This window comes from Platalea leucorodia (assembly GCF_965183815.1).
Source record: "Platalea leucorodia genome assembly, chromosome: 8".
NCBI classification, from domain to species: domain Eukaryota; kingdom Metazoa; phylum Chordata; class Aves; order Pelecaniformes; family Threskiornithidae; genus Platalea; species Platalea leucorodia.
This window is the reverse complement of record NC_138830.1, coordinates 53,948,496-53,973,011: the sequence shown is the minus strand read 5'-3', so window position 1 is coordinate 53,973,011 and position 24,516 is coordinate 53,948,496. Positions and strand designations below refer to the sequence as shown.

The window sequence follows — 24,516 nt, the reverse complement described above, 5'->3', positions numbered from 1 at the left end:
TTTTTTGTAATGTCTGGGTAACTGTCATATATCAGCCAACCTGAGATAAAGGCACAAGGAAGGCAGTTTGTTTCAGTTTACTCAAGGGTTAAGGTTGCCATCATCAGCACTGTGCCCCCGTAAGTATGTACCCAAGAAAAAATGCTTTTCCTCATTTTGTTTTTATTCCTGGATAAATGACATGTAAGTTATATTAAGGGAAAACGTGGAGGGAGAAGGAAGTTCTGGGAAAAGATCAGCTCCTATGATTTCATGTCTATAGATGTTTACATACTTCCATTTGAATAGCAGAGAGGTTGGCATCAGATTAACTAATTTCTTGCAGCGTGTGAAACCCAGCTGTTGGGAAGTAGAAGACTACGCACAAAAGCAAGCTCTTCTGAAGTCGCTAATACTTCAGCACAGGAGCAGAAGGAAATGCCGAAAAAAAAAGGTAGAAACATGCACAGACATGTGGGCAGCTGTATTTTTTGTACTTCTCGGCACACGCAAGCCCTCAGGCGCCGGCTGCCCATGTCCCACTAGATGGTGGTCATGCTCCAAGAAAATAACAGGGTGCAGAAGCGTGCCCGAGCTGTCGTAATCCGTTTGTCCTCCTTCAGCTTTTTTATCTTTATGCGTTTTAAATGTACCATCAGCTCACACGCTGCAAGGTTTGCTGTTTTGCATCTCACTTTTGAAGCTAGTGGGTATGTATTTTTCTTAATACGCAGCGGAGAATTCTGAATGAGTGTGATGCGGTACTATTTCTGTATAGAACAATGTCTAATTGTAAACTACCAATGTTGAAGCCTAGGTCGACCAAGTTTAGTGAGCGGCCACAGAACAGGCTCTTGACTTAGGTGCCAAGTCATCCTCCCGAGACTCCCTGAAGTAACGAGGGACGGTAACGAAGTACCACCACGAAAACGCGTGTGGGCATAAAGCAAAAGCCCTGGAAGCGAGGTAAACCCACTGGGTCTGCACGGCGTTACGGCAGGCGCTGGCGGCCATGGCCTCAAAGGGGTGGAGGCAGGACGGTGCCGGGGTGGCTGCTCCCCCAGGCCAGCAGCAGCACGACGGCTCCGGGGAGCCTGGGGCAGAGGCCGCCCCGTCAGCAGGCCGCACGCCGCCACTCTTCTCACGGCTGCTAGGGATGGCGGCAGCACCTCAGAACCTACGAGCCCAGTTTTACCCTCAAATCGTGATTATTTGAAAATCTGGGGGGACAACGTCTGGCCGCGGCGGCCGGGGGGGGGGGGGGGGAGCACGGTGACTGGAAGCAGGCGCGCTCCCGCCGCGGGCCGCCCGCACGCGCACGGCGGGGCCCCTCCGCCCGCCCGGCGCCAAGGACGTCCCGCGCGGGGCGCGCGTGCGCGCAGCGGGCCGCGCCCCCTCCGCTGGTGGGCGCCTGCGCGGCGCGCCCCGGGGCCGGCCCCGCCCGAGGCGGCGCCTGCGCAGTGCGGGGCGCCCGGCTTCCGCCGCCCGCGGCGCTGCCCTTCCCGCTTCCGGGAGTCCTCGGCTCCGCGGAGCGCCCGGCGACGGGCACGGTGGCGGCGGCGAGGGCGGTCCAGCGGCGGGGGCTCGGCCCCGGCTCGCCCCACCGTCCCGCCGGCACGGCGCCGGCCGCAGCTCTGAGGGCAGCGGGGCCGCCGCCGCTGAGGTAAATCCACCCCCGTTCCCTCCCCGGGCCACCTTCCCCGCACGGAGCCGGTTCCCCTCAGGGCGCCCGCCCGCCTGGGGCCTTCCCTGCGCTCCCCCTGGCCCTCGCGGAGGCCCGGCCCCGCGGGGAGAGCCCCCGGTGAAGCCCCGGCGAAAGACGAGCGGGGAAGGTTAGCGGGGGTCAGCCTCCGCTCCTGGGGCAGGTGGGGCTGCGGGCTGGGCGCCCCGCCGGTCTCCGTCCCTGGCGGTTCTCAGTGGGGCCTTTCTAGGTCTTGGCTCTGCTCCTGCTTCTTAAAAAAAAAAAAATAAAAATCATCTGTCAGCAGCCATGGAAACAAGCGCATGGAAACGTCCCTGTTCCCCGGCACGGTTGTGTTGTAGGGTCTCAGCTGCCGCCGTGGGAAGCGGAAAGGGAGCAGCGACCGTTTGACACGCCGGGCTTTTCAGCGATGTCCTAGCACTTGCTCTAGGGAGCTTTGCTGATTTATGTGGTGCCAGTTTGCCTTATTTCCAGGAGGGAAGAACAGCGCTTACGGGAAGTGGGAATGCAAATAGTTCACACTCTGAAAAATGAGAGGGTCGATCGGTACGGCACAGCGCGTATGTGATCGCTGCCGTCAAAAAAGAATCGGGAAATCATTGGCTATTTTCTATACTACATATAGAGTTGTATAATGGTATCGGGATGCCGAATTACCGTGATGTAACTGTTCGCTTTGCTGAAGACATAATTAGGTTGAAGTCACTGTGACTGTTCACATTAACAGACTTAAATTAGATCTTTTGAAGTGGGTGCTCTCTGACTTTGAAAATTTACAGATAAAGCAGAGCTGTACTGATTCATTAGTAGATGAAACTGATGTAAAATTTCAGCGGTTTTAGATTCGCGTTAAGTAGCTGAAAGCTCTTTGTGGCTAAAAGAAATTGTTAATACTTTTCACCTCTCTAGAACTTACTTGGTTTTGCTCTAAAGCAGTATATTTTGTATTGTATATATCTGATGGATTTCTTTTTTTATGACTTTTATGAAGGCAGAACTTTTAAGGGAAGTAAACTGATAGAATTCTGTAGCAGTCGAAAGGCTGAAGATGGAGAATGTAGTGGAAATGTGAGGCTTTATATGTGTCTGATGTGGGGAACCATTGAAACAAAGACTTTAACACTCCTTTAATCGATATTGAAAATGGCTAGTGAAAATAGCTCATCTTTGATCTACAACATTACTTTTTGGAACCGGGAAGGAAGAATCACATGTGGATATGGGTATAATAACTGATGGAAAAAATGTGCTTACCAGCCTGATATCACAGTGCAATCAGTAAATGTGATACCCAAGCTATCTTCAATTGAATGTGAGGATATAACGTATATTGATGAATGCAAAAATTAGAATTAAAAAAATATACTCTAAAGTAGAACGTGATTCATACAATTGCCGTTGGCAAAGGAGTAAAACTTTTACTTTCCACACAACAGTACCAATATTGGTTTAAGCATGTACCTTTCTGGAATCTAATCTGAATTTGAGTTTGTGGCCCTATTCCAAAAGGGGTAAGATACAAAGCCCAGCCATAGATTGTGTTCACGTCCTTCCCTGAAGTCAAGGTTGTTCTTTAATCCAGAAGTGCTCTGTCCTTGCTGTTGTAGCTCAGTGAACTCTTCGTGTATCGGGTAGCGTGTGTCTTTGCTGGGCACCAAAGTCTCGTGAAATGTATTTTCTTTGACTTCCACATCTGTGGGGGAGAAGATTGGTTATCGAAAAGATATCTTGCTGAACATCTCGGATGTTATTTTTGTGCTTATGGAAAAGTGACTTGGTATCACAAATGTATTTGGTTTATTGCTGTTAGCAAAACTCTTTAATACTTCTTATAAATATGTGTTCTTTAGACATGCATAGGTTTTTTTTCTTTCATTTTGCATAACTTGTTTTACCCTGAATTCTTATTGCTTATTTTTGAGGATGTTTATAAAGATGCTACCGGCATAAAGACACAAGTAATTAGATGACCAGCTTCCCAGTAAGACATCCATACTTATGCTTAAGTATTTCTTCTATATACCATTTTTCTGATATTATTTAGAAGAAGTATATTCCCTTTTCAGAGAAACAATTCCAGTGTCTTTCTATGGCTTGGCACTTGCTGTTTAGTAAGAGACGGGCATAAGGGGAACCACTACAATAGCTTAAAACTTGACTGTGTTAAATATGTACTTATGAAGATTGTCTCTTGAATTTGTTGCCAGGTGTTTGTATGTAAAAAGCATCACGTTAGTTACGTGTTTCCAGTGTAAAGTGTCACTGTGTGCCTGCAGTAGAGCAGATAAGGGTCAGTACAAAGAAGGGCTACAAGGCATAAACAGGAAATTCATGAGATAAATATGGTACAAAATATATTAAGTTAGAGCAAAAGCAAAACGGCTTTAGAGAGATGATGAGCTGTGTCACTGAGGGTGTGGGGTAGATTTGGGGATAAGTTAATAATAACGCTTTGGGGTGGTATCATGGGTTGCCATCACAAGCTATTTCAGCTGCTCTTTTCAGAGTTGTGTGCACCGTGTTACATATGTCCCAGATTGTGACTACAAAGAGATATGCCCGATTTCAACAGATAGCAAAAGTTGAGTCTGTCAGGGCTAAATTGGGATATGTAGTTGATGGACTGGTTCTTCTGAATACGTGCTACTCTGGCAGTTCTTACACGTGTTATGGTTGCTGAGTTCTTCTGAATACGTGCTACTCTGGCAGTTCTTACACGTGTTATGGTTGCTGAGAAAGTTCAGCCTTGATGCCCTAGTAGCTGGCTGAGTTTCCTTGTACAGAGCTAGGCTCTGTAAATCAGAAATTTTGGAATAAAGGCATTCTCTTTACTGTGTTGTAATTGAAATATGAGGAATCTTAGGAACTGTCCATTGTATAGCTTGAAGGAAAAAGCAACCAAAAGAAGTTTAGGCTTTGAAAACGGATGGATTTTTAGCCTGCATATAAATTCGTATCTGTATATCTGTTTAAAAAAAAAAATAAAGAAAAAATTAGATTTTTTTCCTACAACAATGTTTTTCCTTTCTTCCTAAAAAAATAGCAGGGAAAAGGACTGTGCTTAACCCTGAAGTGCCCTTTTTTTTATTTAATTGACAGCGCAGGGGCCTCATTATACAACAGTTGTATTGTATCATTCATCTTCCTAATGCCCCTGGTAACCTTCTTCCAGTAAACTTAGAGAAGGGAGATTTGCTGTTGCAGTGGGTCTTCTTTAGTCCCATTAGAAAACTACAAACATCTTCGGGACAGTCATTTTACAAGTCTATCTTTGCAGTGATCGTGAGTTTGTAATGTAAATTCTTCAAAAGTTTTTTTTTTTTTTATTCCAATAATATATCTGCATTTTGGGCCTACGTTTCATTAACAATGAGGTGCAGGTCGGATGAGACACTCTGAAGCTGAGGATTTCAAATAACACCTAAGACCAGAATGGCATCGGATTAGGTTTAATATAATCACCAGTGTAAACAGATGACATTTTGCATGAAACACTGAATAATTTAGTTTTATCTTCCAATGCTAGATAAAAATTTTTAAACAGTCAAATTAAAAACTGCTGCTTGGCATATTAGAGATGAAAGCGTCACGCTTTGTCCTGGAAGCTTGTGCTTTACGTATACAACAAACACTCGGTGTAAATTTGGTTAGGACAGGCATTGAAGCAAATAAATTAATAGTCTAGAGGAAAGCTGTGAGCATCTCAGTGGGGACGCTTAGCTCTTCATGAAGTCTAAGTGCTTTTCAAACATTGATCCTCTTCCCCTTGAAGGGGACCGAGGTGGGGGATAATGGTGTAGGCAGCTGGAGAGCAGAACAACATACAGGAGCAGGGGAGATGGAAGGGGAGGGAGAAATCACATGAGAATGATTAAATCTAGTATTTGCGCCAAAGCTGAGCTGTGGTGGCACTTCCACGTAAACCAATAAGTGAGGAGGCTACAGTAAACACTGAAATTTTGCACAGAATTGAATTTAGGATTAGAGAACTGACTGAACAAATCATGTCCCTGTCTTGTCCATGAATTCTCTGTTGACAATTTCAAGTGATTACTCTGACTTTCATGTTTCACCTGCAGAGGCTTAGCATGTCTTCTTCTATTGCTTGTCATCTTCGGCTCAGAGAATGGGTGGGTGACATTGCAAATTAATGTGATACACTCAACCTGTCGTCTTCTTGTGTGTTTCTGCTTAGCTTCCACAAAATGCCATGTCAATGACAACTTAATGATTGTGGATTTCACAATATTGTGAAAACTTGTTTAACAAAAGTATAAAAGCTTATTTATAAAGCAAAACAGAAAGCAATCAGTAGCTTCATGCAGTTATGTGCGCGTAATAAGCATTTGCATTACCTTTTAGGCTTGCAATAGAATATATGAGTTTGAATAAGACAAGAGGCTTCTTGTTTTCAGAGGAAGTCTGCATTGGTATCATTCCCCTTGAACTGGGAAAATTTGCAAATGTGTACTGGAGAACTCCATGAGTGATGCTGTATTTGGAATAGTTTTTGGTAACAAGCTAGTTTCAGAAGCTTTCCTTTAGAAGTAAGTTGCTTCATATTTTCTATAGCTGTTAAATGTCAGAATCCTTACGTTACTCTTAAAATATATTAATTTAAATTAACCTTCCAAATAAAAGAGTGAAGCTTGCATGTTACAATGCTTGTTTTAAATACTAGAAAGTAAAACAACTGAAGAAATATACCTAGGTACTTCTTTAGCCAACTTTAATCAGACATAAATTTGAAATTCATATTCCAAGCTAGTCATTTTATTCTGTACTATATAAAAAAAAGGCAAGAAAATCTTCCTTGATCACGTGTTGGGGATTTAATTGCCAGGCAGATGTTACGGTTTGCAGCAGTAGGACCGGGTGAGAGCACAGCAATGGCAGTCAATGTTGTTGTGCAGAACAGCGGTCCCAACTTAATTTGCCAGAAACCAGTGCAGCAGCGCTTTCTGTGCAGCGTGCACGTGGTCACTAACTTTTCCAGTCAGAAATTCAGGCCCACACCTCTTCTGTTCTCTTTCCCAAACAGAAATCTAACTCAAGGTTTTGTGCTGCAGTCCTGCTCCACATATCATGTGGTGATTTCCGAAACTTAACTGCTAAAATTTTCAAGCTTTGAAGCACCTGTTTTTCTAAATAAAATAAGTTGTTCTTCCTCTTCTTTCATTATGAAAAAGGAAATCTACACTTGTAAAACTACTGATGCTTTCTTACTTTGCACAGCCTGTGTTGGATTTGAGTATTATGTCCTTGTGAAAAGGGAGGACTGTGATTCAAGATCATGGAATATTTGTATTGTAAAATTAAACACGGTTAGAATGGCTTATGGTAGCATTTCAGTACTTACACTGATTTGTATATCGCAAGTCATGTGGTAATTATTTGCCTATATGGTGGAGCTCTAGCAAGGAGAACGTTCTAAGTGCATATTGCCTTTGGAGAGTTATGGGCCATTTTCTTTTATATACAGATTCTGGAATGAGTAGCTTCTTTATTTTAAATTGTCCATAGCTTGGTCTAATAATTAGAGTGAAGACAATTTTTTTTTTGTATCTTACCTTACAATTATAAAAATAGTGTAGGCATGCATGCTTGTTATTAATTACCTGCTACCAGAAACCTTGCTGTAAGCTCTAAAGACAATCAAGTAAGATTATTATTTTTTGCATACTCTTAGTCATACAGGAGTGGCAAACAGGAAAAAGAAGTAGGTCTTTGGATACGTTAATTTGTAATGCTAAAATCTGGATATCCAACTCATCTTAAAAAACAATGAGCAAGACAGATATAATGTTACTTGAAACACTGTTCAGAGTCTTTTAGTTTGTTCTTTGATAGCTTAATCTAAAGGTTTTTTCCTCTTGATCAGAAGCTTGTTTGCTGTCAGGACATGCAGTGTATTTCAAAGTACTACTATCTATGTATATTATTTGTGCTTAACACTATTTTCCTGATGAAGCAAGAATGCTTTACTGATCAGTTTGTTGATGATGTCTTTTCAGATTACATCAGATATGACTATGTGAATAGCCTAGGATAGCCCAAAGGAAGGACATGATGTCAGAATAACACACAAAACATTTGTGAGGTATGTAGGTTTTTTTTCCTGTTGTGCTAAAAAAATTCTTGGTTGTCTTTAATACAGTTAAACAAAATGAATACAGTAATTTTATGCCATTTCATTCGTATGCTAAAGGAGTTGCTTGCAGAATTGATCTAAAATTCACATTTTTCATGACATACACAAATACTGATTTTTGTTTTTTGAATCTTGATGTCTGTTCTGATTTAAGGTAACCTGTTGATTTAAGCAGCTGAAAACTTGCCTTGATTGAAAAATAATTGTATATTTCTTCTTCTGAGGTATTGCACCTTAGCTGGAAGGAATTTCAAATTTGTCTTCTATAGGAAGTTTCAGAATTGGGAGGTTGGTTTTGATTCATTGATTCCTCTCAAACACTTCAAAACATCTGTGCAGCAGGCGGTCTTGAAGGAGTGGGGTTTCTAAACAGTCCTGGGGGGGAAGACATTTTTTCAAACAAAATGTTCCAAGTTACTTATGTACTGACATTTTTTAAACAAAAAGATAAAATTGGGGAAAAAAGAAAAAAATGGAAAAAGCTAGTACTTTTGCCATTGTGAATTTGGTTGAATTTACCCTAAATTTGAGTTAACAAAACCAGAATTTGCCAGTGAAAAAATATTTTGACAAAAATACTAACATGTGAATGCACTGTATTTGACTGTTTCTAGAGTACGGCCACTTATGTCTTTAGAAGAAGTTTGGCTCTTCAGAGCATCTGTTGAGTATTTTGTGTGTGTGTGATAACTTTGCTTGGCTGTCAGCTCTTCACACACTTCAAGGCTTAGTTGAAAGTTTATTGTACAAACTTTTTTTTGTGGGTCCTTTTTTTGAGAGAGAAAAAGGTGAAATAAATAATAGGTGATCTGCCTAGTTATCTTCATGTTCCAGCTGCTAATTATGTAGGCTTCATGAAACATGACTTTTCTTTTACAAGTCTTGACTGCAAGGGGTGGTTGATGTCCCAAAGTGCTACTGAAATTGATTGGCATAGATTGTAATTTTAACTGTAAACATTTAGAAAGAGTGGAATAACTTAAAGCGGCCTTATCTATGTTAGGTTAAGCCTGAATTGCTTTTAAGGGAGGTGAAATTTATTCTTTTCTAAGGTATTTTTCTAGTATGTGAGTACCTTCATCTATGGCTTAGTAGCCACATTCTGGTAAGAGAGGGGACTTTCGTGTAAAAAAAAAAAAAAACAAACAAACAAACAAAAACCAAACGAAAAACCCCCAACGTGGATAGAAAACGCAGTGTAACTACTGGAAATTGTAATATTGCACTGTTAGTGACTAAATGCAAGCACCAGAGCTGTATTTCAATTTGTTCTGTTTCACAACCAGAGAATGAAGCCCACACTTAACTGTGTCCTATGACTATCTCAGCTAGCTATTTTAACTGTTGCTCTGGGATCTCTACACTGCAATCTGCATATACTTATTTTCATTTCTAGTCTCTTGGATTATTCCTGCCTAGTTCTAGCATTAAGGCTTAAGAATCAGAAAGATTTACTGGGTGGAATATGTTTCTCTGATTCCTAGTAGATAGGACTGAGATTTTTTTAAAGGGTTTAGAAACACATAGCTTCACCTGAAACCTATCTCAGTGTGAGTCTCTCTGTAACGGGCACTTTTAGACTAATAAAGCGATCCTATATTCAAGGTCTCGGGATGTAAATGGACGTGCCATAATTCCTACCAGTCATATATAGGTGACCATTAATAAGGGGGAAAATGGAGACTTCTGCGTGACTGTCATCAGTCAATGTAATGCTTTCAAGTTTATCTCAGACGTGGCCTTTAATAGCATGAATCAATATGATTTTTAGAACACAATATACTTTTAAAGTAGCAGGCTATTCTTGATGCATAACGTTTAAGCTTTAATTTGTCTCCTGTTTGTTGATAGCGCTTCAGTTCTGCCATTCCCTATCTTTGCCTGTTAGAGATTTCTGGAAAGTAATTCTGGTTTTATGAAAACTATTAAGGTTTCAAGTCTTGGTTTTTTTACTCCACATTGGAACAACAACAAAGCCCTGAAAAAGTTTTCATTAAATTAAATTAGTTAATGTGGTTTTTGAAAATCTGGTTCATGTAATCCGTTGCCATGCTGATTTAACCACTACCATTTGTTTCCCTTAAGTTTGGTCTAATCTGAGACCATTTTGTAAGTTATCCAGTATATCTTTGTAACAGGTTTGGGGTTTTTTTCAACACAATAGCACTTTTGTCAACAAATTTAGCTGCTTTCTAACTTGCTCCGTTTTTTGTTGTGAACAATGTACTAGAACAGCTTTATTTCCGTTCTGGTTTTTCCTTCTGCTCTTCCCTAGGTTGCTGGAGCAGTATGAAAAGTCAACAGTCTGGTGCCATAATTTGCTGTTTTCTGAGGGACATGAGCTGTAATTTAAAGAAGACTTTGCCATTTTAGTTTGAGATAAAAGAAAGACGTTGCATTTTTAACAAAAGGGGAAGAATGGTTTATGGACACAGCAAGATGGAAATGAAACCATTCTAAAATCCCTTTGTCAAGCATTGAAGTTGCATGATAAAGAAAAAAAGTTATGGGATTATAGAACTCAGTAAATGGTTTGCAAAATTGTTGATGAAACTTTGTAAATGAGTATCTTTTGATTACAGAAATATTTTGTCTTTAGGTAGTCATAGAATTGTTCAGGTTTTGATAAAAAAAAATCTCAGTAATCTATTTTGAACTTGGATATGTTTTATCTTACCAAAATAAAAAACAAGATCCACCTGTATTTCCAGTTTCCTCACACGTAATAATGGTATCTTCGCTTCCTGCAGGGCAAGGCCAGAAAACCATGCAGTCATCAGGGCACAGATTCCGTGATGTTGAGCACCACCCGCTTCTTGCTGAAAATGACAGCTACGATTCCTCTTCCTCAGAGGCCGACATGGCAGAGAGGGTTTGGTTCATCCGAGATGGCTGTGGTATGGTCTGTGCTATAATGACATGGCTTCTGGTTGTCTATGCAGACTTCGTAGTGACTTTTGTCATGTTGCTGCCTTCCAAAGACTTTTGGTACTCTGTGATCAACGGTGTTCTCTTTAACTGCTTGGCAGTACTAGCTTTGTCATCGCATCTGAGAACTATGCTAACCGATCCAGTAAGTATGCGATCGTTCCTTGACGTTGGATTGTTCTCTCGTGTAGCTCATCGTCTGCAGAGAAATTTGGAGAAGTGGTATCAGTCTCCTCCTGCTAAGAAAAGTAGTGTTAGATGCAGAACCCTCAAGTTGAAGGGATGATATCTGTACTTTTCCTGTTGTTCTGTTAATGAATCCATAAATAATTTGACTTGAGGAGCAGGCAGTATAAAATTAATTTGTAAGGGAGAGGTAGGCTCATGAGAAATACAGTTTATTTGTTAAATATTAACCCAGGTTCTGAAGAAGCTAGTAAAGCTTTAGTCTTTTCATTCCCAATTTTCCATACTTTTTTTTGTCAGATATATTTTCAAAACTTCATAAGATGATGTAGCTTCATTCAGTTGTATTATTGGAAATGTATCTTCCATTTATGGCACGTGAAAGAACTTCTAGAGGTAGACATGCTGAAAAACCTCAGTCACATATTGACATAAAGTAAGAACTATTGTCCTACATGATTCATGCTTTATTGTATTTAGGTATTTGGAGTCAGTGGGAAGGAAGATTTAAGTTGAACCCCCATTGGAACAGTGTAGGTATAAGAAGTTTTGAAAGTACTCGTTTCTTAGGACTTTTACTCTTCAGTTCAAGAGTTCAAGAGATTAAATTGTTCATTTTGTTCTAAAATCTATTACTCTCTTTAGGGAATAAGTCTGGGGAGAGAGGGGTGAGGGGAAAAACATCTATTTGCTCCGGATTTTTGAGACAGTAACAGCGTATCTAGAAGTTATGGGAGTGTTCAAAAAAACAGCAGGGTGTTGTAGTTAATGGTTTTCTAGGTCTTTGATTTACTTCTGAGCCCACACCCAGTGATGAAATGTTATGACTTCTACAGACTGTGACAGTTAAGAAAGTTAATGGTTTAAGGACAGATTGCTCAAAAATATGTCCTGGTAAAACTGTGTGTCTTTCTAGACCTGTGTTTTTCTTTATGATAGAACATGATAGCAATTGAGATGAATCACTACCTTTTTTTTCTCCTCTCCTTTCCTGCTGACTCTCAGAATGGAGGACATGACTGTGTGATAAAAACTAAGATTGAAGGAAAAAAGGAATAAATTGCCTCAAAACATATGTGAATTAAATTTACTCTTATAACTATAAAAATTGATTTTTCATCGAAAGGAATTGGTGACCATCTGAGACTATGAAAGATGTTTTTGAAATAGAGCATATTTTTATCAGCAAAATGCTAAAAGCATGGCCTGAAGTTGTCGTCCTTAGTGATGGGTGGATAGGTGAATGTGAGATGTGTTTTATAAGCATCAATTTACCTGGAACAAGATAAATTTGTGCTTTAGGAGTTCTCTCTGAGATAATTCCGTGTTTACACTGAGGTATTAACTTCAATGAGAACTTTCATATTGCAAAACAACACTTCAGCAATACAACACGAGTGTTTGAGAAACTCTCTTTCAGTTCGAGTCCCTGCAAAGGCCAGCTGGCTCAAGTTTGAAGCACCACTTAGCCAGAGAGTTCATCTGGGGCAGAACTTGGGCTGTGTCTCGGGCAATACAAACACAAGATTGTTATTCCAGGCAATAGGCAACAAAAACTTTCTGCCTAAGTAGAGAGGTGTTTTGCAATTGAATCTGAAGTGCCTGCTGGTTTGTCAATTCTGTCCCAAAAACTTCCTTAAGGTGTCTGCGTAAAGTGATGATATTGCCAGTGAGAGCTTTTTTTGAGTGAGAAATCATTATAGAATGTTGCAGATGATTTAAGCCAACGCGGAGAAGGCTATCCCTGGGTGAAGTGCTGGCCTGGAGGAGGTGGTACGGAAAGGCCATTGCACTTTCATTTCACATCCCGGTTTATTTCACAAGCGCTTCCTGTCACAGATAAGCCTTTAGCTCTCGAAATAAGCAAGGTGACAGTGGTACTTTCCATTATTTTCTTCTTACTAATCCAAAGTTGGTTTCTGATCTTACAAGGCTTTAGATTAATATCATTACTGGAAGAAGCAATCCTGCCTGCTATTCCTGTCTGTTCATCATCTTCCTCATTGTGTTGAAACAGCTGCTAATGCAGCTCTGTGGTGAACTCAGAGAACTAATCACTAAAAAAGAATTTCTTCTCCTGATGGGTTGTTTTTTCTTCTGGATCAGTTCCTTCAACTGTTTACGATGTAGCTACACAAACTTTCACGGTAGCAGAAAGCAGCAGAGGATACAAGATGTAGAATAAAGAAGCCACTGGTGGTTCATGGTGACAGTGTCCAAGCTGAAAGCTTAAGCATAAAGGAAAAAAGAATGACTATTCATTCTCAAAAACTTGTGTACATGGGGCAGGTGGCTAAATCTTGGATTCGGAGGATTGAAATAACATCTTTCAAGTAGTTGTTGCTGATTTAATTTTTGTGGATGGCTTGGCCTTATAATTGAACATCACGACAATTAACATATGCTGCCGTAAGAAAGCATGTCTCTTTTAGTAGTGCTCATTCAGAGTGACTTCTCGGCAAATATTGTACCTGTAGTGCTTGTGCCTGCATGTAAAGATGTGTCTTCATTTTATGTATGCTGGTGAGAGCGGATACTATCAGAATTCTGCTAATACTTGGCCATAGATGAGGCTTGCTGAAATGAAACTGAATTTGAGGTCAAGCAGGGGTAATTTATTCATTTGGAAGTGATTCTGGCTTATGGCAGACTAGCTTTGAGTAGATGAACTTATTTCAGCAGTTATCCTGAGATTACTGGTATGAAGTCTATAAAATGTATTTTTAAGCGCTCTCATACCATTTAAGAAGCTTTCTCTCCTTTAATTGAAATGATTTCAGGGGGCTGTACCCAAAGGAAATGCCACTAAAGAATACATGGATAATTTGCAACTGAAACCAGGAGAAGTGATCTACAAATGTCCAAAGTGCTGTAGTATCAAGCCTGAACGTGCGCACCATTGCAGGTATGCCATAGTTTTCTTTAAAGCAGTTATGCATAGTGAGTCTTGGAATAATGTTCCTGATATTTGTGCGTTAACGTTTTTCCCCACAAATTTCTTTTGGTATCCAGTAAACTGTCGAATTCACACATTGCAGAGTATTTTATAAATATAATATACCATGGCCAAAAATTAATGTGGATGAGGGGAAAGAAGCAAGAGACTGAAGAGTTTTTAAAAATAATCATACTGTGGTGTCTTCAATACTTTTTGATCTGTGAATATTTTTTCATGTGCATCATTCTGATTACTGTGCTGTACTGTTGATAACGCAGGGCAAAGGGAAGAATCTCAAGGAAATTTCTGATAGAAGCTGATTTAAGAAATAACTCCTGCAATTTTAAGTTAAGAAAACATAGATTAGTTTTAAACTAATCACTTTAATTTGTGTCGTCTTGTCTTCATAGTGCATCATTTGAAGTTATAGGTGAATTGGCAGTTAATTTTCCCAAAGTTGTATGTATAATTGGTTAAATGCACTTCTGCTTATTGAAGAGTCATTTTAATAAGGACAGAAGTGATGATAATTTGAACTTAGCATGCTATGGAAGAGATAGTAAATGTATCCATTATTAGTTAATTCTCATTTTTTTCAGTTTTCAGGCACTGTGGGTATGCATTTGTAATGTTTATTGTGTGAGAGTTGAAAATAGATATGCCTGCATAATTAAGACTTACATAAATATGTAAATGTTTCTGGTGGCTCTCTCTAGGTGTGAGGAGTGCTGTGTATTGAATTGTGTGGCTTATTAAATTTAAGTCTCTGAGCTAGGGCCCATCAAAAGAACACAGTGAAGTCTTGTCAGGACTCTCAAATTATTCTGTAAATTTGTGGTTTCTAAATTAAATGTCTCAGTGTATGTCACTTATCTGTGTGAAAGTTACGGCTGCGAAGTTATTTCCCTTATAAATACTCAGCCTTGGCACTGAAATCTTGTTCTTCTCAGATGTGAGTGGGTTTTTTTTATCTGGAGTGTGAAGGGAAAAGTTTCATGTATAAATAGTCAAGTATAGAATTATCTTCAGTTAGTTTATCTGTGTTGTAAGTTAGCTTTTGCATGGATGCAGATACCAGGCCTGCCTTCGTGTGCAATGAGTTTGGTTCTGGCTGGCTTTATTAGCTCTAGTAGAGTGTTACAGGAACGCAGCTGTACCGATTGCTCGCTGGGCCGGGGGGTGGAAGCAGTGCAGCTGCTTTCTTGTGGCAGAATATAAGCTGTTAATCTCTGGGGATCCAAAACAGCTTTGTGCAGTCTGTTCAGATATCCTGGCATTGTGTTCATGGGATGTGATGAAGGGGCACTGGAGAGCTGCTGCTGAGCGTAGGTTGGATCTTGCTACTTTTCTCATCTTGGATTTAGGCTGGCTGCTACAGAGACTTCGCAGGTATCTTTGTAAAGTGTTTCCCACATCTTCGGTCCTGATGTGATTTACTAATTTGGAAGTAGCCCTAATTGAAGGCCTCTTATGTTGAACTCTACATACAGGTAAAGAAGCTGGAGTATTGGAGGGCCTAGCGGCACTGCAGCTCTGTGCCCTGCAGAGTCCCTTGGCTACATCTGGGCCATCATCCCCAGCAGGCACTGTATTATCTTGGATGCTCCAGTAGCCTGTGATCCCAGATAAGGTGGTGTTGATTGAAAAATTATTGTTTCTTTGTGGAAGAAGAATAAAAATAAGCTAAGTAGGGACTTTGAATACATTTTTTTATAGCAAGAATTTGAGTGACATTTATTGTTAAAGCAGAGCAAGAATGGGTAGTGTCTGCAGCGAAGGAAATCTGGGATAACTTTCAAAGGGTTTGTTTTCACTAACCACTGGTTCAGGGACCTAGCTTTGCACTTCTTGTGAATTGTTTTGGTTTTCTGTGCCTTGGTAAGATACACAGTGAGATGTTCCGCATAAGGGCAAAGGATGCATTTTAATGCTTGCACGGTGCATGACTGGCTTCACAGAACATCTGAAGGAGAAAGCCAGAGCCTGAAAGTGTATGTGCTATCCTTTTGTAAGCCTCCTCTCTGTTTTTCTCAGCAGTTGGATATCTGGTTTAATTGCCTTTGTCTCTGTTACTTATACAATACATGCTACTAGTAGTTGCTGCTAACTTTTCGTAAGTAAAACAAAGGATTTTTCTGTAATTTTTTGAATGTTGAATACATACCGCATAGACCAGCTACCAGCATCTGATTCTTTGCCATGGATTTAGCACTGCAGAAGTGTACCGAACAGAAAAAAGGTTTGTTTGATTATACTGCCAACATTTTATTGGCTTACAAACCCATTAAAAGGATGGTCTAGTCCCAAGTAGTCGAAGTGGCAATTTGCTGGTAGAAGAGACTTGAAAATGGAAATTGAAGTTGATTCCTGTTGGGAAATAGTTACGCTCAAAGCCACAGTGCGTGTTTTGAGTAGTAAATTATTAACAGAAGAGGCTCTTATGATGTAGTTATGAAAATTGTTGTGCAACACTGCAGCAGAAGTTCTCTTGAGGAAGAAAAATAGTTTCATAATACACATTAGTGATGGGAAAAAGAACAAGAAACCTTTATTTACAGCAAAATATCTAGCCGCAGTGAAATACATGAAACTGAGATTTTGCTAAGCAGTTAACACTTTCGGCATAAGGAAGAGGCTTATCCTGAGTGAATGCGATTTCATTTTCACTGAAGGAGCACAGCTGTCATTATTTCTAGCCTATTCTGAGTGCCCGTGTTTGTGTGTGGGGAGGTCTTGTTCAGAACCAAGTCACTGAGATGTTTGCATCAGTCTTCCTGTGAAATTTCTGTTATCCAGACCAACTTCTCTTAAGCCATTAGCTGTGTCTTTCTGAATGTTGTCTTTGGCATTCAAAACTGTAGTTGCACCTGCTGTTGCCTGAGTGCATTCAGCAAGCTGGAGAAGACCTTGCTTTGTCCTCAGCTCTTTGTTCTCCCGGCCATATTGCTCCTTCCTCTTGCGTAGGCGTGCGTGGTCACGCACAGTGGAATGACCCAGGGTGCAGCTATGGAGTGACTTCCCCAAACTCTTGCCGCATGAACATCTGTGCTTGGACAAGGGAAGGAAAAGAATACAAGCGACGGGGGTAGGCAGAAGGCAGGACCGCTGTTTTCAGCATTGCTGTGAGTTTGTTGGCTGGAAGTGTTGGCTGAATCGCGACGTGAGATTAGAAATGAAGGCAGGGTTCCAGACATCTGATGTCTTGGAGAGCTCTGTGTGGGCTTGTGAGAAATACTGAATGAGCAGAAGTGTGTCCTGCCCACCTCACATCCTCCAGTGTTTGGCTTGATTGAGTCTGGATATGATTTTACTCAGTAGTTCACATTAATATTCTTTTTTAGAGTGACAGTATATATTCCGTGTTACATTAGGAGGCTTGCGTGGTTGTGGTGACTGGAGTTAGCTCACCTTCCCACAGAGCTCGGGAAATTAATGAGGGGCTGAACCTAGAGGCAGCAGGCTGTGAAATGAAAACCTTTTGGAGAACCTTCTGAATGCCTTCTCTTGAATGATGCCCGTTTCTTCTGCACTAGAGAATAGTTGCAGGGTTTAGTTATGATACTGGGATTTTCATGTGTAACTGGCAGTATTTAAAAAGTAATTTGCATCGGAGGATGGATCGTCTTTAATGTCCATAAAACAAGAGGCAGTGGGAACGTAGGGCCTGGGTTATGATAGCTCAGGGCAAAGGGAGCTTCGGAGGAGCAGTGAGAGATTTGGGATTCTCTCATATAACCTGCACAGGAGTATGCTCTGCCTCTTGCTGAATTACCTTGTAGTCATGCATATGCAATGACTTCAAAATTATTTTATGCCTTGGAGCGTTGATTTCCGCCCCCTCCTCCCCTCACTCCCCACCCCTTTCTTCACTCTAGTGACAATCATCGAGCTTTGCTTCGTGGCTTGTCACTGCAGCACTCGTAGATACCATACATAAATAAGCCTGTGTTAAAAACAAAGGGTTTTGAATAAGAGTGCCTGCATTTTTTAGGCTTATTTGGCTTTGTAACTGCTGAAATGAAAATGCTTAATATTTTGGCTGTTCTGCAGGCAAAGCTGGAACATTTTGAGTGTGTGGCTATCTTAAGCGCAAAGCTAGGAAAATGAAATATCAGCATTATTTAAGCTATTGATTCACAGAAGAACTTCAACACGTGTTGCGACTGTTCTGTTTCTCTTGTATAACTTCATGTTTGGCTGCCGATGGACCTGAATGTAAGAGAAGTGATCCCTCTGGCGCTGTGCGGCCAAGCAGATGTAAAATGGACTTACTGAAATATTTGAGTTTTCTTTCTGGAAATAACCTTGACTCAAAACTGGGCAGAAACTAAGCAATTAATTGCAGAACTAGCAAAGAACAGTAGTGTCTCAGTATTCATTAACAAGTAGGCAAGGAAGGTGTGCTGCCTGTAGTTCCAATATTTTTGTTTTATGTTGAGGCAGTGAGGTGCGAGGTTGTAAGCTGTTCTTTAGTTGAGATTTTGATTGCATACGTTTGGAGTTGTATGGCCAGTTGAAACCTCAAGAGTGACAATTTCTCTCTTGAAGATGTGAATTTCTTCTTTTTTCTGATTCACAAACTAAATTTACAACTTGAAAGTCTATAAACTTGAAATAATTACTTTGTCTGAAAAAGCTTCTCCAGAAGGGAAGGGTTTTTTTTAGTACTTAATCTAGAAAGAACTGAAGCTTTGCTCATTCAGTGCCACCAGTGTCTAAAACAAGTTACTGTATTCACACACAGACTGTGTGTTTGGATATGCAATCACTCTCATATTAATACTGTTTTTCTTATGTGAAGAAGATCTTACCTACACAGTCAGCTTTGTAACAACCAAAAGCTGAGTTGCAAGTGAGCAAATAGCTTCTTTAAAGAAATGCAAATAAAATGACTGCAGTTTGTCAAGGAAGATTTCAGCACATCATCTTCTGACCACTGGATACCCTTGTTTCTATATTAAAATGCAACGTATTGTTTCTGAACAGAAGTCTCTTCTCCTTCCCTTTAGTATTTGCAAACGATGTATTCGAAAGATGGATCACCACTGCCCGTGGGTGAATAATTGTGTGGGGGAGAAAAATCAGAGATTTTTTGTTCTGTTTACGGTAAGTGAAAATCAACAGCAGCTTGATCTCAGTATGAATCTACCTTGATTATAACCATTTTCGTTGTGCTTATTAGTGACTAATGGCACAAATGTCTTGTGTTGATTTTATTTTTTTTTTTTTCCTTCTATGCAAGATATTCTCCAAGCAGGAAGATATTTCTACTCATACTCATTTTAATCTGTTTTGTAAAGTGCTGTTATTTTAAACTATCTTAATTTTGCTGTGTTTTATATAGAAACAATTAGTGAAATGGTACTGTGATTTAGGGAGCTAATCCTTAAACTTTCATTGTTGCCCATGTTTTTAGATTCAAGTTTAATTAGAATTTGGTTTTATATCATTGTATTGAATTAAAAATTGAAATAGGAAAGTATATTTGCTGTGCAGTGGTGAAGGCTGGCTGAAAGGAATGTGTCGTTTACTACCTGGCAGCAGTCAAAAGTAAGCGCTCTCTCTTATTTCCAGATGTATATAGCCCTAATTTCAGCTCATGCGCTCATACTGTGTGGGTTTCAGTTTTTCTCCTGTGTCCGAGGGCAGTGGACTGGTAAGCAAATACTTAACTTTCACTGTCATAATCTAGCAGATGTTAAGGGAAATTCACAGCATTCCCCCTATTTCAGTCCCATGTATGAAATATTACAGGACTTTGATCTTTTAAAAGTGAGGTCCTGAAAATGTTTCATACCTGTTTACCCATCTCTCTCTCTTTTTCTTCGCCCCCCCCCCCCCCTCCCTCCCTTTAGTCATTCACTGTAAGAGCTGTGGCTCTCAAGGGCATTCTCCCTCCCTTTCCACAGAGTAAAAAATTACCACCTCTGTAATAGGAAGGAAGCAGATAGCTGGTCCTCAGACCGCCTTAGCACTATGTTACCTGAAGCTGCCAGCTGGGCTTTGTGTGTCCCACCACAGTTCTGTGGACGACAGCTGAAACTTAAACACATTTCTCCCTCATTGTGTTACTGCAGCCAACTGTGGGGCTCCTGTAGAAAAGACATTTCCTAAACTGTCCCAGTTGTTTGTTTAGGGCTCTGACTTGCAGTTCCTAATGTTCCAGTGTGCCAGAGCTCATTCTGCTCTTGTGCTTTTGAGAGAAGATGGTTGATCATGTGTTCTTCCTGGTACCTGAAGCAACAGGGGAATCCGTGTGACTGGTTTTTGCTGAATATTCCGTTAAATGGATGGAATCTTAGTCCTTTTTTTTACTTGAAAGATTTTGCTTCCTGTGTACTGTCCCATTCCTTCTTTGTTTAACTATAATTGAGTTAATCAGTTGATCAGAGGATCTCCAGAGATGTGACTGTAAGTGTCAGTCAGAACCCGATTGCTTTGTGTGGCGAATTTAAAAAAAAATAACAAAGCAATTGCAGCAAAATGGAACATCTGGATTAACGAGCACATCAGAGCTGACAGTGGTGATGGCTTTTACGTTTGTCATGCATGAAACTTCAAGCTGCTCCCATCTTTATACACGTGCAGTTCCAAGTACTTAAATTGTCTCGTGCATTTATTTGATATCCTTGAAATGTTGAAGCAGGATTGCAGTAATGCAGTACCATGTGCTTTATAGGAATCCAAAAGTGGTACTTCCTTAAAATTCTTTATTTCCTTGGGCAACAAATAAAGCTAGAAATTAGAAGTCTATTCTAATTGTGCAATGTTGTTTCAGGTATCAGATATTTAGCTTTTATAGCTGTTTGTTGGAGAGGGGATGTCTCAGTATGAACATGCAGTATGGAATTTTTTGATAACTACGTATGTCGTTTTCACAGAATGCAGTGACTTTTCCCCACCTGTAACTGTGATCCTGATGATCTTCTTGTGCCTTGAGGGTTTTCTGTTTCTCACTTTCACTGCAGTCATGTTTGGCACCCAAATCCACTCAATATGCAATGATGAAACGGTAAAGACCTCTACTTCTGTACGCTATAACAGTTATTCTAGGAAGATGTGATTAGGTGTTATTTTATTTGCATGAGGGGAGGCTCTTATTTTGGAGAAAACCGCAACTCTGAAATAGCTTACCATTTATATTTTCTAGAGTTGCAAGGATTGAAATACTTTCTTGGGGTTTGCTTTCTAACAGAAATTCTTGCATTATTTGCTTTTCTAACATAAATTTTATAATTAGGTTTTCAATTACAAGGATTGCACAGCTTTTATCTTCAGTTTGGACTTGCACTTCTCAACTCTCACAAACTCATGATAAGTGTCATGAGAAGAAATGTCTGCTTTTCTCAGGTTTACAGTTAAACTAGCCATCTAGTATCAACCCTTCGCACTGTCCTCTACTTCAATACAGTTTATTAGAGTATAACCATAGTCTGGACTCTTGGCTCCCTTGCCCGTAGATTTGCAATGTTAAGCCTTGAGAGGCCGTTTTGTGACAGATAATTGACTAAACCTAAGGAATTTGAATCTTGTGGCTGTTGAGAATTTTCTCATGTGAGGCTGTTTAAAAGCGTACTTCTGTACTGAAGAGTAGCTGTGAAAAACAATTGGTAAATATCCAGCCTTCGTTAGTGGGAAGTACAAAAAATGATCATCAAAATAATGTATTTGGGAGAGTAAGCCTAGCTTCAGTAATTGCGGTACCAGAGCCTTCTTGGAAGCCTTATTGTCTGGTTTCATTAACTGAGTAAACAGCTTCTAGCGTAGGTATAGTGCCTGCAGATCCTCTACTGTAACATCAGCTTTTCTGGTCGTTTTGTCTTTTGGTTTGAGGGGGGAAGAGGTAGACCAACCTTCTTTACACATTTTGTGTGCTAAGTCTTGTGCCCTGGACCCACAGGGCTAAATCAGCCATTCTTACTTCTTCCTTACTAAATAAATAACAGTAAGACACTAATCAGCTCACTAGCTATAAATTAAAAGAATGCGAAATAGTCGTCAGTTTTGATAATTGCTGTTAGACTTTAGTAAACTTCAGACTTAACAGTGCGTCACTGCATGTCTGTTTATATACAGGAGATTGAAAGACTGAAGAGTGAAAAGCCAACATGGGAGCGAAGACTACGTTGGGAAGGAATGAAATCAGTTTTTGGCGGTCAGCCTTCACTCCTGTGGATCAATCCTTTTGCAGGATTTCGAATCAGGCGACTTCTACTGAGAGCAAAGAAAGGAGGACCTGAGTTTTCTGTTTGAGTCTAATTATGCTGGAACTTGCAAGAATACTACATAATATTTATTTGGGGCCAGAGAAGGCTGTCTACATATAATCTGTGACCAGGTGAAACTGATATCAGACATTTGCTTGTAGCAAGCAGAGTTTTATACGTTTATCGTCACAGACATCGCATTAACTTTCAGAGATGCAAACTGGATCTGTTATGGTCTTAACAGCAAGATAACAAAGGAAAAGCACGTGGTCACACTAAAGAAGCCAAATGTCATGCTACTGTAATTTATTTTATGAGATTAATTATCCGTTTTTGTTAAACCCTTTTTATTTGATAAATGTTTGGGGAATTACCTGTGTGTTTTTATAAAAAGTATATACTTAGGTGCAGTTGTCAATCATAAGGAGGAGCATTATGGTGAAAGTTGATCTCAAATGAGACCTAGCCTTCTAAATCCAGTTTTCAGGGAATAGTGGTTCGTTCAGTTTTAATTTATATTTCAGCTTGTCCTAATAAACAGAGCTGTACTCTTGTGTCCCACTTCAGGCACACATTCCTCATATGCAAGTGATTCAAAGGACTGGTGCACACAACAGCATAACACATCAGAGGCACTGTTACACCCCTGCCAAATGTCTTCCCAGGCTCACAAAAGCATGTCTTGTGTTTGGCAGTATTAATCTCATGTGGCATTTAGGTAAGTTCTAAATCTTCAGTAAACAACACACTTAACTAACGGCTGTGGGCCAATTTCTGCCCTCAGATACGCGTCTCCAATTCTTAATGCATTGATTCTGGGGGAACTTAAGTGTAGGTGTCTGAGGATTGTATCTAGTTCCCTGTGCAGGGGTAAGTGGGACCAGTGACTGTATCCTCCTGTGTGAGATTAAAATGAATGTACTGCAGGTTGGAGTTAACTGACTGAAAACAGTTGTCTTTGTAAGGTCTTGCTCTGCCCCCTGTTTTTTATTGTACAGACTTTTCATAGAAGAAAAGCTGTTAACTTAACAATCCCTTGAACAAAGACAGCAGAGGAACGAGGGCGGTTGCCTTTTTCTCGAGTACGACAGATCTGAAGTGTAGATCTGCGGTAGAAGTAATTATTTTGAATTTGACCATTTTCCAGGCAAAACTACTTTCAAGAAATGAGAGCAATATAGATCTAGAACTGCTTTATGTGGGCCTGACAAACTACAGTAGTGCTAAGAAATGTTTATAAATCTGCAAGTAATGAAATACAAGCTGCAGGTAATGAAATTCAGCTAAAAGTGAATTCTTTAAAAATTATATTTAGACTATTTTTTGTATTGTTAATCTGTTCTATAAATTACTGACAATATAAAGGATAAAGCAGGAGCCTTGATGCATAGCTTGAAATCGTGCCTAGAAAAGTAAATAGCTCCCTGTTCTGGGACTTGCCTTAAAATTGTCCTGTTCTTGCTTTTGCTTTGCCAGTAGCACTGATGATCTGTCCCACCTCAAGCAGTTCAACGTGCTGAAGAACCCTGCATTATAAAATTTACGTACTACAGAAGCTATACTTTCTTTTTGCAGTGACCTGCTTCTCCATTTCTTTGTAACTGTTCGTGGCATCTTGATTCCAGCTCCATCAGGTTTTATACCATTGGGTGGGTGAAATTACTAAGGCATCCATTTATTATTTACGGCCCTGCGAACAAAACTGTGCAATACTATGTAATACGTTCACTTTGCTTGGGAGAGATGGTGTGTAACGCTGGACGATTTCTAGGCGGACACATCCAAGGAAATTGCGGTCAATGAACAAAACTACGTCTCGTGTAACTGAGGGGAGAGCTGGCAGTTCCACAAGAATCTTTGCATATTCAGTTGCACATCTTAAAGGTTGGGAAAAAATGTGTCTGGCTTTGTCATGAGGCTCTTAATGTGTATATTGTTTAATAAAATATCCTGATGAAAATCAGAAAAATATCACTTCAAGCGGTTGAACCCTGTGACTTAGCAAGTGTGTGCGTGTGTGGAATCAGGTTTACTTGGCTTTTCAAACCCTTGTTACGTTGTAATTTTTTTAATGTAAAGAAAATAAAGTAATGAAGTCTTAGTTGATTAACTTCTGCTTGATATGTCACTTTTTTTGCACATATACGTGTACATTTGCATATATTTAGATTACGACAACTTCAGGGTAACAACTTTGGCTTGTAATTTATATGTACATGTATATCAAGTAACAGATGATACTGCTCCAAATTAAAGATGCTGCTCTGCTTCCTAAGGGTTTTAAGCTATGCTAACTGCTCGGCTGTTCTTAGGCAGTTCCTTTTCTGCATCCTCTGGTGTAACTGCTTATCTTACTAGTACCTGTTTGTCTAAGGTGAGTGGGAAAACATGCGGTGAATAATTCCTACTTGAAAACTCTTAACAG

The 24,516-nt window shown here is 40.1% G+C and overlaps 1 protein-coding gene across 2 annotated transcripts; it reads left to right on the top strand.

Moving 5' to 3' along the window:
• Positions 1 to 1,543: 1,543 nt before the first annotated feature.
• ZDHHC7 (zDHHC palmitoyltransferase 7) lies at positions 1,544 to 24,191 on the top strand. Of its 2 annotated transcripts, XM_082320231.1 has the most exons (9): positions 1,544 to 1,642; positions 7,696 to 7,781; positions 10,108 to 10,363; positions 10,583 to 10,905; positions 13,727 to 13,851; positions 18,894 to 18,990; positions 19,459 to 19,540; positions 20,766 to 20,896; positions 21,961 to 24,191. In XM_082320231.1, exons 4-9 carry the CDS (start codon positions 10,600 to 10,602, stop codon positions 22,135 to 22,137), a joined length of 918 nt encoding a protein of 305 aa, XP_082176357.1. In that variant the 5' UTR covers positions 1,544 to 1,642; positions 7,696 to 7,781; positions 10,108 to 10,363; positions 10,583 to 10,599; the 3' UTR covers positions 22,138 to 24,191. The 2 variants fall into 2 exon arrangements, with proteins under 2 accessions (XP_082176357.1, XP_082176356.1); XM_082320230.1 differs by lacking the exon at positions 10,108 to 10,363.
• Positions 24,192 to 24,516: the final 325 nt, after the last annotated feature.